Source organism: Magallana gigas, chromosome 3 (genome assembly GCF_963853765.1).
Source record: "Magallana gigas chromosome 3, xbMagGiga1.1, whole genome shotgun sequence".
NCBI classification, from domain to species: Eukaryota; Metazoa; Mollusca; class Bivalvia; order Ostreida; family Ostreidae; genus Magallana; species Magallana gigas.
This window is the reverse complement of record NC_088855.1, coordinates 46,442,839-46,460,979: the sequence shown is the minus strand read 5'-3', so window position 1 is coordinate 46,460,979 and position 18,141 is coordinate 46,442,839. Positions and strand designations below refer to the sequence as shown.

At 34.8% G+C, this 18,141-nt stretch overlaps 2 protein-coding genes across 2 annotated transcripts; both read right to left on the bottom strand.

The window, feature by feature from the left end:
• Positions 1–1,102: 1,102 nt before the first annotated feature.
• On the bottom strand, positions 1,103–8,374 carry LOC105341629 (protein-glutamine gamma-glutamyltransferase 4). The gene is made up of 17 exons (XM_034480222.2): positions 8,165–8,374; positions 7,514–7,796; positions 6,941–7,079; positions 6,497–6,733; positions 6,091–6,363; positions 5,691–5,809; positions 5,335–5,448; positions 4,955–5,132; positions 4,404–4,554; positions 4,103–4,206; positions 3,693–3,855; positions 3,353–3,474; positions 3,112–3,188; positions 2,702–2,906; positions 2,043–2,212; positions 1,799–1,935; positions 1,103–1,540 (listed from the first exon to the last, which is right to left on the bottom strand). Exons 2-17 carry the CDS (start codon positions 7,793–7,795, stop codon positions 1,402–1,404), a joined length of 2,610 nt encoding a protein of 869 aa, XP_034336113.2. The 5' UTR covers position 7,796; positions 8,165–8,374; the 3' UTR covers positions 1,103–1,401.
• A 1,637-nt stretch (positions 8,375–10,011) lies between these two features.
• LOC105341628 (uncharacterized) lies at positions 10,012–15,651 on the bottom strand. The gene is made up of 12 exons (XM_011448245.4): positions 15,476–15,651; positions 15,110–15,310; positions 14,421–14,523; positions 14,076–14,197; positions 13,846–13,946; positions 13,115–13,281; positions 12,824–12,965; positions 12,324–12,460; positions 12,027–12,080; positions 11,653–11,744; positions 11,028–11,432; positions 10,012–10,142 (listed from the first exon to the last, which is right to left on the bottom strand). Exons 1-12 carry the CDS (start codon positions 15,545–15,547, stop codon positions 10,068–10,070), a joined length of 1,671 nt encoding a protein of 556 aa, XP_011446547.3. The 5' UTR covers positions 15,548–15,651; the 3' UTR covers positions 10,012–10,067.
• Between the last annotated feature and the right edge of the window lie 2,490 nt (positions 15,652–18,141).

The following is an 18,141-nucleotide window of genomic DNA, read 5'->3' as shown; positions in this document are numbered from 1 at the left end:
TTTTTTTCTTTTTAAAATTCTTTCACTTTATTGTAAAACATTACATAACGTCAATTACTGACACCTTTTAACAAGTTATGTTGACAACATCACAGAGACATGCAAGGACAAAACACAAGGGTTAGGAATGCGCTTTAGAAATACTATTCAAAGAAACGACTCTATTTTTACTTTGGACTCTAACCCCAACAAAAAAATTATTTCAGATTTTTTTTGAAAATGAAATGAAACATGGATGATGCAAAAATAGTCATAAAACTGGTCCCTTTACATAACGGATAGGAATGCCTTTATGAATACGGTTTTTAGAAAAATTGTGATAAAAAATTAGTAGGACCAGTTACAAGTGTCACATGTAGCAGCATCTGTCCAAGGTTAGAAATCTCAAGAGGCGGGAGAAGGAGGGGGGGGGGGGCTTTGGGGTGGCGGATCAGACATATCTAGCTGCAGGACTGTAGCTCCAGGTCTGAAAAAATTCGGATGGACGACGTCCCAGGTCGTTCATCCGAATTTTTTCAGACCGGGAGCTACAGTCCTGCAGCTAAGACATATCAGGCACGCGTCCGCAATACTTGTTATACTGTCATTTCAGATCATGTTAGGGTTGATCTTTAATCAAAATAAATTTATGACAAAATGTGATATGTGAATGTCTTTCAGCTATGACCCAATGAACTGCGCATTGACTTGGAACTATTCTGATTAAACGTGTCTACAGGATATTTCTAAGCAAATCAATTTGTGGAAAAAAAATTATCCTTTTTTAAAGATTCTGCTTGGCTTTTAAAAAGAACATTAAAAATTGTTATGCATTTATAACGGGGTTCTTTCATTCATTACGTAGTGTAGTCAACCATAATTCAAACTACGAAACGTATTTATTTTTCAAATATTAGAACCATCAGTCATCGTGATTCAAATTAACGTCGTCTTCGATTCAAATGGAGGTCTATAAAAATAGACTTATTGCCGAGAATGCCGATGACGACAAAACATCCAATGTTAGCATTGCTTTAACAACCGTCAACCGCTTACAAAATCAGTTGATGGAAACAATCAAAATACTTGTATAATTTTATGGAATTTTATTTATCAAAAGACAAAATTTCAAATTCTCTTGACATCTATATTTTATGAATATACAAAAAGTATTCTAAATACTGTTGGACAATGGCTGAATATATAAGTTTAATGTTATTTACCCAATAGTTAATGAAAGGGTAATCAGTGCACAACCATTTCTAAACAATAAGAAATATATGGAGGGAAAAGTGTGAATCTCTTGAGAGCTGAAACCTCTATCCAAGATAGATATGTTAAAAAAGATGAAAAAGACTCTGGTCTTTTAGGGGTTTAGCAATATACAGTGTATGTTGTACAAATGCCAATTTTCTTTATTTTTCATTTGACTTGGACTTCCGCCCTGCCAGTTATGTCCGGAACTTCCTGGGAGTCAAAGGTCACAGAAAACTGTTCAAGGCCAACTCTCTTGGCCTTCACCTTCACAGATAACTTCCAATCCGACTTAGCGGGAACATCTCTAAAATACAAAAATATTTCACAATGTTATTATTTACCTTTAATGCATGTGTGCATCTGACAATCTTTAACATGATTTTTTCCCCACACAGTGATGTCTATTAGAGAGTACTTATCGTATACTAGTATTGTGTGACTCTACTGTATCATTAAACATTGGTGTTGAGATCAAAATAAATGAATAAATGAATGACAATAACAAACAAAACATGAGAGAATTTGAAACCACTCAGTCACCTACAAAGTTCTGAGTTCTTACTTTTGGGGTATTTTCTCCATTTTTTCAAATCCTGCTCCCCCCAGGTAAAGAACACACTTTGTCATGGGGACTGTTAAGTGGTTCTTAAAATTAAGATGTGCTGTAAGTTCCTCCCCCTTCTTGCAACTAGTGGGCATCTACAAAGTCAAAGATCCTCCTCAAAACTAATGTACTCAGTTAAACACTTAGAAAACAAGATGTATCTGTATTCATGAAATCATAACTCTTTGGTCGAGCAGCTTACTTTGATTTCAATATCAGCTCTCCGAAGTCTGAAGTTGTCCACCTTCACTATGTTGTCTTTGTTGTTGTTTTCCTTGGCAACAGTTGCCGAGATGATAACCTCCATGTTGGCTTGCTCAGCAATCTTGTCAAGATAGTCTTTTGACTTTACATCCACACTAAATGTTTTATCTTAATAAAAGAGAGAATAAAACTTAGGTGACCAGTTTTAACCACTACACCTAGAGAAGCTTTCAGTGCAACATCCCTTTGTACAATGCCTATAATAAAGTTGCTTTCTGATGATGATTTTTTAATTCTATAATAGGGAATATAAAACTGTGTTTGAAATTACCATACACATACAATTTCAGCATAACCAGGGATTGGTGATGTTAAATTAAGAAAGATAATACAATAAACTGTGTCAGACCTATATTGCAGAATCGTTCACGTTCATGCAGACCAATTTTTGTGGATTGCCAGTAGTGGCATATTTCGTAGTTTTTTCTAACATTAATAACGAATAAAAGATTGATCTTTTCAGTTGGTTGAGAGTGTGAATTCCTGGATGACCGTACATATGGTGCAATATGAATGATTCCATAGTACAAGTGATTCATCCCCAGAGGCGTTATCTTATCAACAAAGTACAGAAGCCAGGCATTCTTCCATAAATACCTTTTTTTCCTTCCAGTGTGAGTCCAGGGAGAGGCTTGAAGAAGATTTTGGATTTGATTTCCCCTGTGTAAAATTTGGAGTAGAGTTCCAAATGAAGGCTGGAGACCTCCCTCTTCTTCTGACTGGTGTTGACCAATCGGAACTCGATGGTGAAGTCCTCACCGACCATCATCCCATCCTTCTCTACCATCTCAATCTTTACATCCTAAATCAAGAACCAAAAAAAACAAGGCGTAGCTCAACATGTTAGGGGATTCTAGAAAATTGTAAAAATTATTCACTGCTGAGAATAAACAAACAGCTTAATCTAATTGTATACCAATTTCACATACAATAAATAAATTGATTTGGTCTGAAATAGTTCTGAAACAATGACACTTTTATTAAAAAAAGAGCGTTGGGTGACATACATTTGGGGTCTGTTTTCCGCGGAATACCCTGGAAGCTTGGGCTGCATTATCTACTGCTCTTCTCTCTTCTCTGGATCCTTAACAAAAAAGAAAACATTGTATATGTATCGAAGTTTATGCAAAGCTTTCAATATATTTCTGATAATTAATGGTGTCTGTTAAATATCATAAATAATGTAAAAAAATTTAAAAGCTTAAATACTTCATTTAGAGATTTAAGCCATACAGTACATGCACTGACCTTCAGGAAACTTGTAGTCTGATGTCACATCGTGTGGACTGGACTTCTGCCATCTACTGATTGTCAGTGAATCGGTGTAGGGTTTACCATCCGGGTTTTTGGAGAAGATCTTTGCCCCAGTGCTAAGCAAATATTTTTCATTTGAATACTGATCACAATTTGTAGTTTTTTTTTTTAAAAGTCCTTATTTATCTCGTGTAAGCGTTGTGAAGTGCAAAATATGGCATTCTTCCAATTACCACTGTGTTAAATGGTCTTACATATCAATATGTCAGCGCTTTAATTTAAACAATGATAAATTCTTTAGAAAATACTGGTACAACAAAAACTCAGTAGTTACCGCTTTGTATCTGACCCCATGTTGATCCAGGTCAATTTGTTGACATATTCCCAACGGATGACGTCAGAGTTCACCTCCGCAAACACAAAGGGGAGGTCATACAATATCTTACAGTTCCCAGTCTTAATGGCTGCCACTGGAGCAGGTCCACAGCAGAAGATGTCTAAAAAATGAAGTACCCGGTAATGTTCATTTTTATCTCAGATTTTGATTTTTTAAAAGTATTTTTTATTTTGATTATCTGACAAAAAATGCAGAAATTGTACCTCAAACATATCTTATACAAATAAAAAAATTAATGAATTTAACACCAAACTGACCTTGACTCAACAATACAAATATAATAGTTATTGAATAAGCCAAACATTAATTCCAACATTAATGCCAATATCATGTTACAACAGACTTACCATCACTGATCTCCTGAGGTGTGGCATCAATCACCTGCCAACCATCATACTCATTTTTCAGGTCCTTTCTTGCCATCCACACCTCATTCCAAACATGGAAATTCCTGCATCAAAGTTTTGAATAAAAGTACTTTCATAATCTTTGTCCATGTTGTTTTTACTGATATTTTGATTACCTTTAGTTGAATGATCTCAATCTTGTGGACATCATTTATTTATATTTTCAATTAGAAAAACTTCAAGTATATAAAATTGGTTTCTTTTTTCAATGGTTTGAAATAACAGGGTGCTGATACACTACCAGATAGAGTCATCTGTCCTGTCGCGATCTCTCTTCAAATAACCATCAGCATTACGGGTAAACACGTAATCAATGGTCGTACTTCCATCTGTGTCATGTGCTGAATCAAAACAGGTCACACTTTTGCATGGTAAACCAATAGCTCTACAGACTGAAAAAAAAACCCAACAGATTTAATAATTTTGGTTATTTCTATGAGATTCACATAAACATAGTCCTATTAATTTGCACAAGCAGGATATAAGGAAAAGGAGCCCAATTCAAATGCAGTTTTCTTGGTATATTTGATGCTGGCATCTTTAAGGGGAAGGGAGGGGGAGGTTATGTGATGGCTGATTTTTGAAAGTTGGTTTGTAAATCAAATCCTCTATGCAACAACTTGCTCCAGAAGTGGTGTGAACATTTGCACTCGTTGGATTAATTAATCCACAACATGAAATAAATCTTTGAAAAAAGGAGATGATTGTTTCTGTTATTCATTTCAGACTTTGGTCAAACAATAATCCTACATAAAATTCAACTCTCTTGAGTAGTTTCAGCACTTTGATTACCTGTAGTGACTACTGCAGAGAAGACCCAGCACTGGCCGTACCTGACCGCCTCCCCCTTGTTGCGGCTGTACTGTAGTAGGATGTCTGAGCTGTTTATCCAGGCGGTAGGCGAGGTTCCATCGTCATAGTCCCCAGACCAGTTACCTACCAGCACTCCATCATCATCATTGGAATTCACCTGGGAGTAGTTTGTATAAGAAACTTTATACTTCTTAATTTCATAATAAGCCCATGAGTAGACACAGATATTAAGATATGTTGGTAGTGGAAAAGATATTATGTTTGGTGATTCATGTGTAAATGAATCTAAAGCTAGCATTTTTCTTGACATTCTGTACCACTTTGTAAAGCAATGAGGAATAAGATTTTTTTTCACTCACTATGGCGGATATAGCCCTAGCCATGGTCACTGGGTTTGACATATGAGGTCCAACTTTGTAGCCATGAGATTTCCTCAGCAATGAAAAACAGACCTCCAACACTCCTTCCTCAAACTGAAATCAGAGAAACAAAATGTCCTCCTCAATGAAATATTAAATGTAAATATACATATAATACACCATATGCATCTGTATTTTATAGATGGCATCAGTATAGAACATTGATGAAAATGCTTTGTTCAGATATCAAAAGGAGAGGACTCTTTAAGTTTTTGGAACATGTGTCCAATCCTTTTGGCATCATTAGTCAATGAAATGTGTTCAACTCAAACATCAAAAGATGGTTCAAAAAGTACCTGCGCAAAATTCCAGACTTTTGCACCAATATGGTCGGAGCTGCCTTGAAACACAGCCCCCTGGTCATTGAGCACGTACTCCTCTAGTAAGTTTGTGTCCTTCATATAGACTTGGTCATCTTTTGAAAAAATTATTGAATTTATTGGAAGAAACAAGAGCTTTTTTTTTAAAATATAAATTGTAAAACGCATTACATATGTTTGAGTTTCAGATTACAGAATTTTCAACATTGAAACAGCAGTTCATAATACGATACATGCAGTTGGATGATATTTAAAAGAGTCATCTTTGTTTAGTGGTTTCAGCAAAGGTTTAATGTGTATAATCTTTTTCTAGCATTGGAAGACAGATAACTTTGCATGTTTCAAATTGATATAAAAATATGATATCTCTGGAGACCTTTACACCATGGATTCAGCAGTATGTTGATATCAGATGAGCATTCAAACTCCTCTTTCTGGACATTTTTGTCAGGCATCTTGCTCTGGGCGGAGATGAACAAAGACCATTCCCCTACAAAACAGTTACAGGAAGGGGACACTCCCACTGTGACATCAGTCTTGTTCTGACCAATCAGGCGAGCATGCCAATTTTCTGGATGTGTTGGTGCTCGGCCATTTTCATCTACTGTTAGAGTTATGTCTGTACCAGCAATTGGAGAACTATTGGGTCCTGAAAAATAAAATATGCATTTTTTAAATCTCAAGCTGAGCAAGGTTCTACTACATGTATATATAGAGAAATTCCAACTATTATTAGCAAATACTATTTTTTAATGCAGTTTAATTATCAAGCATAAGAATACCTGTTGTGAAATGTAGGACCAGATCATGCTTTGCTTTGTCGTACTCCTGATCCAGTTTTAAAATGAGGCTGAACTCTTGACCCCTACGGACTACGAGTTCTCGCTTATCCTCAGGAAGATGAGTGAGCTCGAATTTGTCTGTGTGATGAGCTTTACAGTTGTCAGGGATGTTCATGTCAACATCTTTGATACTCAGAGGTCTTTTACTGGCTCTCTCCTTCTCCAGTCTCTCACGTTCTATTAATTCATAGCAAAAGAATGATAAAAATATACTGCTACTTGTGTACATGCATGTATATAACAAGAACTCAAGGAGGTTTAGCAACTGCTTCAAGTGGACTTTATATGAATGAATTAAAACCCTACAGGTCTACTGGTTTTTCTGTAATATATATTCCATCACTTTTAATTATATTAATAGAGGTTCAGTCTCTTGAGGCTGACCTTCTTTTTCTCTTCGCTCTTTTTCTTTCATTTTTTCCAGTAATTCCTCTGCTTCTTTCTTTTCTTTCTCAAGCCTTTCTTCTTCTTTTCTTTTCTTTTCTCTTTCCCTCTCTCTTTTTTCCTTATCTTCTTCCTTCACCTGTTTGAATAATATTTATAAAACCAGAATAATAAAGAATATAACCATACAGTCGTAATTCATTAAAACCAATCACACACAAATTCATTAAAAATGCATAAACAAGTTTTAATCTGATTTGTTTAATCACTACTCTGATTTTTTTTACTGCAGTGAAAGACATATTCTACAATATGTTCTTTAGTAAAATTATCACAATTAAATGTTACCAGAAAAACTTTCAAGAAAGCATTTTCTTTCCTCATGTTTAGTAAAATAAAGGGAAATGCATTCCAACATGGAAATCAGATATTTCTGTATTGTTTTTTAATCATTAATCTCCCAGGACCCCAAAATTTCATTATCTTAGAGAAATCAATTGAAAAAACATGAAAAGCATGGTCCATTTTTCCCTCAATTTTCATGCCATCAATCCTATCTAATTTGATGCCTACCGATCTTGGTCGTCGCTCTTCGCTATCTTCCCTCTGCCTAGCCACCCTCTCCCTCCTCCGCCTGGAGGATGCAGCCATCTCTTCCAGGTCCCTCATCCAGGGATAGGGCCGGTGACGTCCAACCCCGTACCTGTCCATTGAGTAACCGCCGGAGTATGGGCTGTACATGCTGGTCCGGTTTCTCCTGTGGTACCCCACCCTGCCCCTGTACCCTGTTCTACCTCTGTACCCCACCCTGCCATGGTACCCCACTCGACTATTGTGCCTAAAGCGCCTGGGCATCCTGGAATGAGATGCATCAATTATAGCTTTTAAAACTTTAATGTCTTTACAAGACCTGTCCATTCATAATTTAAAAGCAAAAGGGGGGATAACATCAGAATATCTAGATAGAAAACAAATTAATTTCATCAATACAATGTAAAAAACATTCACTTGACAATGAGTGACCACACCTGACAATTGATCAATCTCAATATGTTGCCTGATGGAAGTGAAATTAGATAGACCCCTACCAGTAGTATTTACCATTTTTTATCTCATCAATTCCATAGTCATATATGCACAATATGATATGTGCTAATATTGTACCATGTTTTCATCATTTACATGCAGCAACTATTTTTGCAAGTTTAAAAAGCTGTTACTTACCTGGTCAATGTTTATCATCTGCTTCTGATAGACTCCTGTAAACAACCTTCTGAAGAGTGCAATGTACCCGGACTTTAAAAACACCAATACCACTTGACAACAGTGCTTGTAAACAGACAACGTTATGGCTGGTTCATCAAATGTAGGCTTCAATGGTTTCTCAATATTTTTACCCTTTAAACTCAGCATGTTTGGTGGAAGAAACAACCTTAACAGAATTTTAAAACCCCTTATTGACGAGAGTATTTCTGCATATATAGAAAACTATGCCATGTCATTGCTAATCAAGGACTTTTAAAAAATTATGATTTTAAAATCTATTCAAAATATCAGCTATTAATACACACAGTTGCATGTGTATTTCTAATCATCTATACAATTCACTTCCTTTCATGGTTCCTACACCATATACAGAATTTCAACAACAGAAAATCCTTGCTTCCTGAGGCCTATAGTTTTCTCAGTCAAATCAATGTGTAGCTGGATATCAGGGTATTGATTGACATGCTTCAAATACTTTTCATAAATCAGTCACGTTCATTTAACATAAAAAACATTTAACATAAAACACCCTGAAACCAATATAAAAACAAATTTGGCTGTTTGCTGGTAACTAGGAGGATTTAAAAACAGTTTATAAACATTTTCTGTTTTTCATAAAATTAATTACCTAGAAACATAGAATAGGAAATACTTAAATGTATGGATGTGTACTGTATGCATCTGAGGCTCTGAGCTAATCAAAGCCAAGGAGGGGAAATCTGCGCTTGATTGTGTATGTGGTATCTTGACTTATGCCTCAAAATATTAAAAAATAAACAATTTATATATATACACATCAAGTAAGAAGTAATAGAAAAGGTAAAATGTGTATCAATGATTCCAAATTATATTGCGGATATTAATATTAAAAAATAAGCTTAATGTCTTTCGATTCAATAAAATATATATACCAGGTATACATGTTGTCCAAGCAACAAGAATAGTCAACACTTTAAGGGGCATAGTCATGATTTTGGTTAGATTCTATTTTTCTGTTTTTATCATTTACAATGCTTTAGAAATGCTTTTCTAAAAATCAAATGAAATTTGAGTCATTTGTAGAGTTAGAAGCAAGATACAGGGCTCACAATTCTCAGTCATGTAAACAAGGCTTGTGCCCTGTTTTTGTTTACATAGGTTCAATTTACCTGTAAAAAATCTTTTTCAAGCTGATTTGTCTATCTTCTCATTCATTTTAAGCATAATAAAAACAGTTCCTAACATTCAACACATTCTTTTTCAGTCTAAAACAGGAATTCTCATTTCAACATTGAAAAGTAAACAAAAGCTTTGTTTACACAGCAAAGAATATTTGTAAGCTCTATGACTCTCATATAACTTGAGGAATGACACTCAAAGTTCGGTTGCCTATAAGAAATGCCTTACCAAAGCATTGTAAATATTGAAATTGTAAAAATATTTTTGACCAAAACCGTGACCATGCCCCTTTAAGTTAAGACATCTAGGGCCACCTTCAAAATATTGTTGCCCATGAAATAAAAAAAAAATGTCTTATTGACAGTCAAATTTCAGACCAACAATCTACGTTTTTATTATCAAACAGTTTGCTGGGCCACTTGTTATGTAATATAACAGGACAGTTTATAAAATGTTTGTGGTTTTAAGAATACAAAAGTAGAGTTCAAATTCTATTAGTAAAGAATAATTGCTTCAAACAATATTCATCACCACAATGAGCAATTCTATTAGTACTCTCTCTCTCTCTCTCTCTCTCTCTCTCTCCCATGGTTTTGACTACATGGTAACTTTTTTTCACTAATCATTAAAGACAAAAAAAACCAGTCTAATTTAATAAAATTTTATTAGTTGGTAAACAAGAATAATCGTTCTCTATCTGTCCTCAGGTATCAGTGTCATCTTCCCAGTCTGGTTCAGCCCAGGGGGGCATTGAGGTCTGGTAATGCCAATCAGGGCCCTGAAAATATTCCACACAAGGAGAATCTCACCTTCAAGATAGCTCTACTCAAAAACAAATACTAACAGACAAAGTTCATTAATCTAATTATTTTTTTTTACATTCTGGTAGAAAATTTTGAACAATGAAAATTAAAGCTCATATTGCTATAAGGGAGATAATTCTTTTTACTCTTTAGACTAATCACAGTTACCCTACTTTGTAAATATTTATAAAATATTAAAATGAATTTGACTCATAATTTTCTCAACAAGAATGTCAAAAATATACAAAAAAAAAATAACAGTTTGTTAGTTGAAAAATAAAGTAATAGTATATCAAGACTTGTAGAAACATAAACTGCAGTATTCATTGTCGACCAATGAGGCCAAAGAACTATATATGATAAGAGTTAAATTTGGCCCCCATAATTCGCCATTTTTTAAGTGTTTCAGGTACAATAAAATGTTGACTTATTTTTTAGAAGAGTTGATATTAAATATATTTTTCATCTTATCTATTTACGAATGGGAATTATAAAGCGCACGCTTGAACAAGAACAATTTTTTTGTCACTTATCAGTCTTGGCTAGATACATCTCTGATTAAAATATTTTGTTTGTTCAAGCATGCGCTCTATGTTTTCAGAAGGAAAAACTGCTAACAAGCTGTTTTACGCTAAAAATGTAAAAATGGCAGGAAAAGGTTGTCTTTACAATGTCATATTTCTAAATTATGGGCACTTGAACCAAAATGAATACTATGTCAACACATCACATACATATCTGTACTAAGAAAACAAAGAATTATAGTAAAATGACGATGTTAATTTTAGGGGGCCATTTTAGGTTCATATCATATATAGTCCTTTATCAAAATAAGTTAATTTTGTATGTCAGTTGCCTACCTTGTAGCTGAGGGCATGCAGGTAGAGTCTGAGCTGACTTGGCTTGGGATCTAGATACTGCTTCTTACACTGTGGACAGGATTCAGAGGGGAGCCATTTCTCCCACTGAAATGGAGGCTGAGGTTTTCCATCCATAGTTAACCTCTGCTCACTATGAGTCTGAACACTACAGGGCACATCACAGTCTGAGGTAAAAGATTCTACTGAGGCAGTGTCACTTTTCACATCAGAATCAAGCTTAGTCCTCTTAGGGTCTGGTTCTGGAACTTGAGAAACATCCTTCAGATCCTCAGAATCTCTTCCTTTCTCTTTGCTCAGCTCTTGGATCCTCTTTGGATAGTCCGGGTTATCCCCTTTAACAGTCCACATTTCCTTGTTGTGTTCCTGTTCCTTTAATTTATGGATCTGAATTTCAAAAATAAAATATATGTACATGTAGTATTCCAGATTAAATGCGGCTTATCTGTACACATATACAATATATTTGTAGAAGTTTATGGCTTTTGGCATCATATTCACTTGTGAAGAGTATAGCTTTACATATAAAATCATCAATGATGACAATGAGATATTTTCAAAGTATACCATAAACTCACAGCATCAGGACAGAAACAATCCAAGTTACCTGTTCGTCTGTCAGCTGATAGTTTCCACCTTTACCTTTTTCTGGACCAAAACAAAGGCTGTTGTAACATGGGTCATTGACAATAGGGAAACCTGTTTTAAATGCACCAGACCAACAATTTAATTTTTGAAGATAACACATGACTTTAAATATTGTGAAATCATTTCAATTTTTGGTGTCAGCCATAACATAAAACTATTTTACAGATCAACATCAATGCTATTTTATATATACATGAATGTTACATGATTCCAATTAAAGATCAAACATTTACCTAAATGATTTAAGGAGGAAAATTTCTGGAAAGGACTCGCATCAATATCAACAAATTCTTTTTACTCTTCTGGCTTAGACTGATTCAGAGATAAACTCACCGAGATATTGCAAATGTACCCTGATTTGGTGAGTGCGACCTGTGTGGGGTTTACCTGTAACAATGAGTGAAACCAAAATTATGTTTTTATCAATTACTGAATATTGTACCTGGCCCGGGACCATAGAACTTAAAAGAGCTCACTTTTGATCATAGTCTCACTTCTCTACTATTATACCAGTATGCCTTTTGTAAGTTTTATACTTAAATCAAAAGTGAGCCTGACTAAATTTTATGGCCTTGGAACCTGATTTTAAAATTTGAATTGAGACAAATTGATTAAATGTCCTGCACTTACATTGAACCACGCTTGTTTTTCCATTGTAGCTGAGGCGGGTGAAGGTCGTCTTTGAGGGTTTCCCGTCCTCTCCACACCTCATGATTCCGAGCTTAGAGCTCACCTTGGCGATAGGCTGCTCACATACCACCTCCCCTCTGTAACACCGGATCAAGTAATGTTATCAAACGACACAAGTCATGCTTTACATTACAAAGAAGGTATAAGTCTTCCAATACAAGCCTTAAAACTCATACATCCCTACAAATGCTGAATTGCATCTAGAACCAGTGTGTGTAAATACCAAGTAATGCACTTCTATAATAGTTTGGATAAATTTAAGATACTCTAAATAAAGCATCTAACCATGTTATCCATTGTCCATCTGTTTACAATCAATGCAAAATTTAATCAATGAGGATCTCTATTTCGACAGACAATAGTGAAATTTTACATCATGGAATAATATCTACCGGTATTTAGAGCAACTGTTGCATGCTGCAACAACTATTTTGACTTACTCTGGGAACTCTCCCTCTACTCGACAGACGTATACCTTCTCCACGTTACGATTAGTGATGTCATCTATATACTTCCTGGTCGCTGCTTCATTCTTCGTAAAAAACAGTACTCCAGACGTCAGACGATCCAGTCTGTATGCCGCTGAAATCATGATATACATGAAATCAAAGTTTATTTAGCAAATGCTACATATACATGTACAAATGGGCAAGGTTTTGCACTCAAAAGTATTGATAGATATAAACTAAACATATAAACATTTACTGGGGAGAAGTTTAGATCTTACTTACTTCTCAGATTGGCATATCCCAGCTCTTTGCCGAGGATGAAGATCATGGAATTGTAACGATAACCTCCACAGGGATGGCAGGGAATGGATGAGGGCTTGTTAACTACGATTAAATCCTTGTTATCCTCAATCACCTCAATTCTCTCCCCTGTTACTGGGTTCTCATGCCTGGAAAATGCTCAGGAATTAAATTTTCTCTAATTGGTGTACAATTGTTATTTGGATAATATGTATCATAATTTAACAACAGAGAGTGGAAATTGAGAGAAGGCGAAGATAAAGCACAAGTTACAATGTGCAAATGTAAGTATAGAATTAGAAACTAAAACGTGAAATAAAGCAAGCAACGTGTGGTCTTTTTTGTTGCTGATAAAAAGTTCAGTTGAATGAAATCTATATACCGGTATCTAGGCACAATTGGCAGCTTGTACATCACTGGTATAGTAATTTCAGCTATGTTATTTTTGATGTATTAATGAACATAAAAACAATACAATATAACCACTTCAGGCACATACATCTCCAATGCACCAAAAAAAAACCCCATTGCACACAGTTTTATGAATCTAAATTATAAGTTGCAAGAGTAGATGACCACAGTTCACACAATTTGTACACAGTTTCCTAAAATGCCTACCCTGTCTGCCATTCATTCACTAGGAAAAAATTTAATACATGCATCTATTGGCTTTTTGAGTAATTTAGACACAAACATAACATATTCATAAGTACCTGTGTATGTTGTTTTCTACAATGTCTCCCTGCTTGATCTTATAGTCTAGTGAAACAGCTCTACCATTCACAGTTATGTGCCCTTCTTTCACCAAAGTTTCCTAAATCAGATTTAAGGTATTTTTATTGTTAAAAGCATGATATATAAAAATTCACTATTTTATAGATATTATAGATATATGTACCAGGTATGTTTCTTTATCAAAAAAGAACAATGGACATAAACTCACCACATCATATTCCTTGGCCAAGGAAAACTCGGTAGTAAAGATATCGCACAGTGTTCGTTTAAACCATCGACCTTTGACAAATGTGGAGAAAGCATAGAAATAGGGATAGACTTTCCTTAATCCTGAAAGAAAAGTGTCAAAAATATATCTCAAAATGTAAGAAGTTACGCATATATACATGTACCGGTACAAATCGACATGACTCTAAAAAAATTAATGATCATCAAGTAAAAAAAAAAAATCGAACAAGTACATGTAAAATAAACTATCACTAAAAAATGTTCAATAGTCTATATCAAATTGAATGCATATTTTGATTACTTGCAACAAACTGAATACAAATACCATTTTCAAAGTAGTATTCTGTTTCACTAAAGATGCTGTATCCAGGATTAGGGTTGCTTGTCAAGCCTTTGTTTTTTCTCTTAAGTTCCTTGTATTTTTCTTTCTAAAAATTGAAAGATATGAACTAATTAAAAATACATTCAAATTACTGATTTTAAATTTTTTAGAAGGAATTCCATCAGGTACCCTATGGATATGGAGAAGGAATTGGGAATGATAAATCAGGAGAGAGAGATTGAGAGAGAAATAAGAGATAGAGGACATATACATAATATGATATACAATAATGTACAATACATGTGCAAGACGGTATCTGGTTGGTTCCCCTATCTACCTGTTTGCCTCAGTCCGTTCACCGAGTATGGTCATTAGAATATGTGTTGAATCAACTAAATTCAGCTTTTCAATTATCAAATTTATATATTTTGATACTGTATTCACGAAGAAAATAAATTTAATTCTTGAATCTATGATGAACAGACTCCAGTGAACAAATTTTAGGGTGAAACGGATTCTGGGCAAATGGAAATTAGGAGGAAAGGCATCAAGGGCAAACAAATTTTGGGCAGAACGAACATACATTCATGCAAGACAGGCAGAAGACACACTTTATTGTGTTTGTATTAGTGTATAGTTATTTTAGTAGTGAACTTTAAAAATAGACTGAGATATTTCTGCTGAGAACTGACCCTAATGAGGGCTCTCCTGGCTTTTCCAGATAAGTTTGCCAGTGTGAGCTGCTCTGTAGTGTTGCTCGGTCCTGCGTGGCTGGATGAAGGGTGCTGAGAACTCGAATTTTCTGTGTCATTTCCAGCAGTTTGGTGATTTGATTCTATGTCAATCTGTGAGTCTCCATGAACTTCTGGTTTTGAGGTTTGGACATCAGTCATCTGTTTGAAATATTAAACACTTTTCTAAATATCGCGCAATACACAAGTATGTGATGAATCAGTTATCCCATTTAAAGGTATGTATATGAATGAACTTGGAATAAGGAAAATAGCCGAGAAATAACAGACTAATATCCCAATATTAATTAATTACTGTTGGTTTACCTTGGAGAATTGATGACTGCAAAGTATTCTCTTTGAGATCTCTACATTTATTCTATGTGGTAAAATGATCATCAGGGCTCAAATGTCAGTTGAATTATCGTAAAATTCCAATATACATGATCAAATCTTAAATTACGACATGTTGTATGGGCGCAGCCATATTGGAATTCTATTATTCAAACCGAAATCCGCGTTTCCGATATTTTACTGAACATGAAAAGTGCATTCAATCTGATTAAAATCAGCCGTTCTGATACGCTACCGCTTTCGTTCGAGAGCGGTAGCGTATCAGAACGGCTGATTTTAATCAGATTGAAGTGCATTATAATCAGAATACTTTCACCGGTCTAGAATTTTCAAATTTTAAATAGTTGACCCCAAAAATACATTTTAATTTTTTGGGGAATAATGGAAATTTTTAAATCCCCAGCGGGATTCGAAATCTTGACTTATAAATACGGAGTGAACGCTCTAACCCATTGCGCTTCGCTGGAAAGTGACAATTTCGGGTAAAATATTTACAAAATTACACTTGATTTTATTGTTAATTCGATAAATAGTTCGTCAATATGGGAGTGTCCCATACAACCTCAAAGAGAAAATTTCACATGAAATTATACGACGGTTCCTCTCTGTAATATTATGTGTGTTAATGTGTTTATAACGCCGGATGATAAATAGGTGAAAATGTCATCATCGATGTAACTTACAGACAGTCAGCTTTAAGTAAGCTTATGCAGGACTGGTCGTGGGTTTCCAGAGATTGAATGAGAATGTTCTTTACTTGGTTTATGACGATGATAAGAAGATTCTCCAGAGTTTGCAGCTTTCCAGACCGTCTAGATAGATGTTGGGGTACCCATACTTCGGGGGATTTCAAAACAAGAGTAAGAACCTGTATGGTTCCAGACGCAAAATCTTTTTCCATTATGAAACTGCCTCTTGATCCCTTAATGTCCATCTTACCTGTGCTCTTACTTGAAAACATATTGAACACTTCAATAGATTCCACAACGGCCCACTAGACAGAAATCTCTGTCGTTTTTATTCATGTCAAGATACTTTCATGTTTTATCATTCATTCTACATCTTTGTACCTTGTACTTCTTTCCAAAGTTGTTATTTTTAGTTTGCCCTGCTTTGACTTTCTGACGAAGTCCACCGGATTGACTTATAGTGTGAATGGTCATTATTTTCCTTCACATTGAATTTTGGTTATCCGGTTATCTGTCTGGTTAAGGAGGCTGGGTGGTCAACAACAACCATCAGCATTTTCCGAGAAATAAATTATTTTGTTACAATTTTCCAGTTTTACAGTCATATAATTTTGTTTCCTTTTGATTATGCCACCGTTTTTCTTTTCAGCTCACATTTTAGTGTTCATGCTTTAAATTTGGTCAACACAATTTGAATTTTGCTTTAAATATCAATTCTGTTTGTTAATCAGAGTATTATCAAACATCCTTGATATTTGCATGACATTATATAATTAGTTATGCATGTATAACAGTTAGCACAACCACAATTGCAAACATTGGTTAAGTGTTAAATTACCTTCAACTCACGCCACTTAATTTGTAGTCAATTTCATGTAACAGGGGAGCGTTAAATTGTAAAATTTTTAGAAAGAAGAAGATGCGACTGAAGCGCCATATAAGATTAATATTTGCCTATCACTGCCTTGTTCTGTATGTATGCATACCTATATGTCCCTTATAAGTACTACTTGCAATTATAACTCCATAAACGCAATTACTCCAATTATCTCTGCTGACATATCTGTACCGTATTATGCCAGCTGGTTTAAGATAATGTTATTCTCCTTGCCCTTAATTCATTACTTTGTGAATTTTTGATTGTTGATTAACAGATAAATACATTGATTCTAACAATATTTTATTGGCGTTTCCATACTCTTTGTTAATCTGTACCCCGTGTAAACCATGTACATGTTTATGTTCTTGAAATGACCATGTGCACGCAGTTGACAATTTTCATTCCATTCGTAGAGGTTTTCAGTATTGTATGTAATGGTATCTTCAATGTTTTACTGATGTTTTAGTTTTTTGATAACATTTCAATGGTGGCATACCTCTGCCCCTTGTGTGCAAGTTATATTTCTATCAAATATGTCGACATGCAAGATAAATATGTTGACATGCAAGATAATTATGTTAACATGCAACATAACTATGTTGACATGCAAGAAAACTGCAATCAGATAAGAATTTTACAAAATCTCAAAAAATCTCAAATATCGCCCACCTGTGACATCCAAGATGCTAGATGCTACCTTTTTATGTCGACATGCAACTTATTTATGTCAACATGTTGACATGCAAGATAATTATGTCAACATGCAACATAACTATGTTGACATGCAAGAAAACTGCAATCAGATAAGAATTTTACAAAATCTCAAAAATCGCCCACCTGTGACATCCAAGATGCTAGATGCTACCTTTTTATGTCGACATACAACTTATTTAAGTCAACATGCAACTTACGTATGTTGACATGCGAGATAAATATGTTGACATGCAACTTAGTTATGTTTATATGCGAGATAAATATGTTAACATGCAACTTATAAGTTGTATGTCAACATAACTAAGTTGCATGTCGACATAAATATGTTGCATGTCAACATATTTATCTTGCATGTT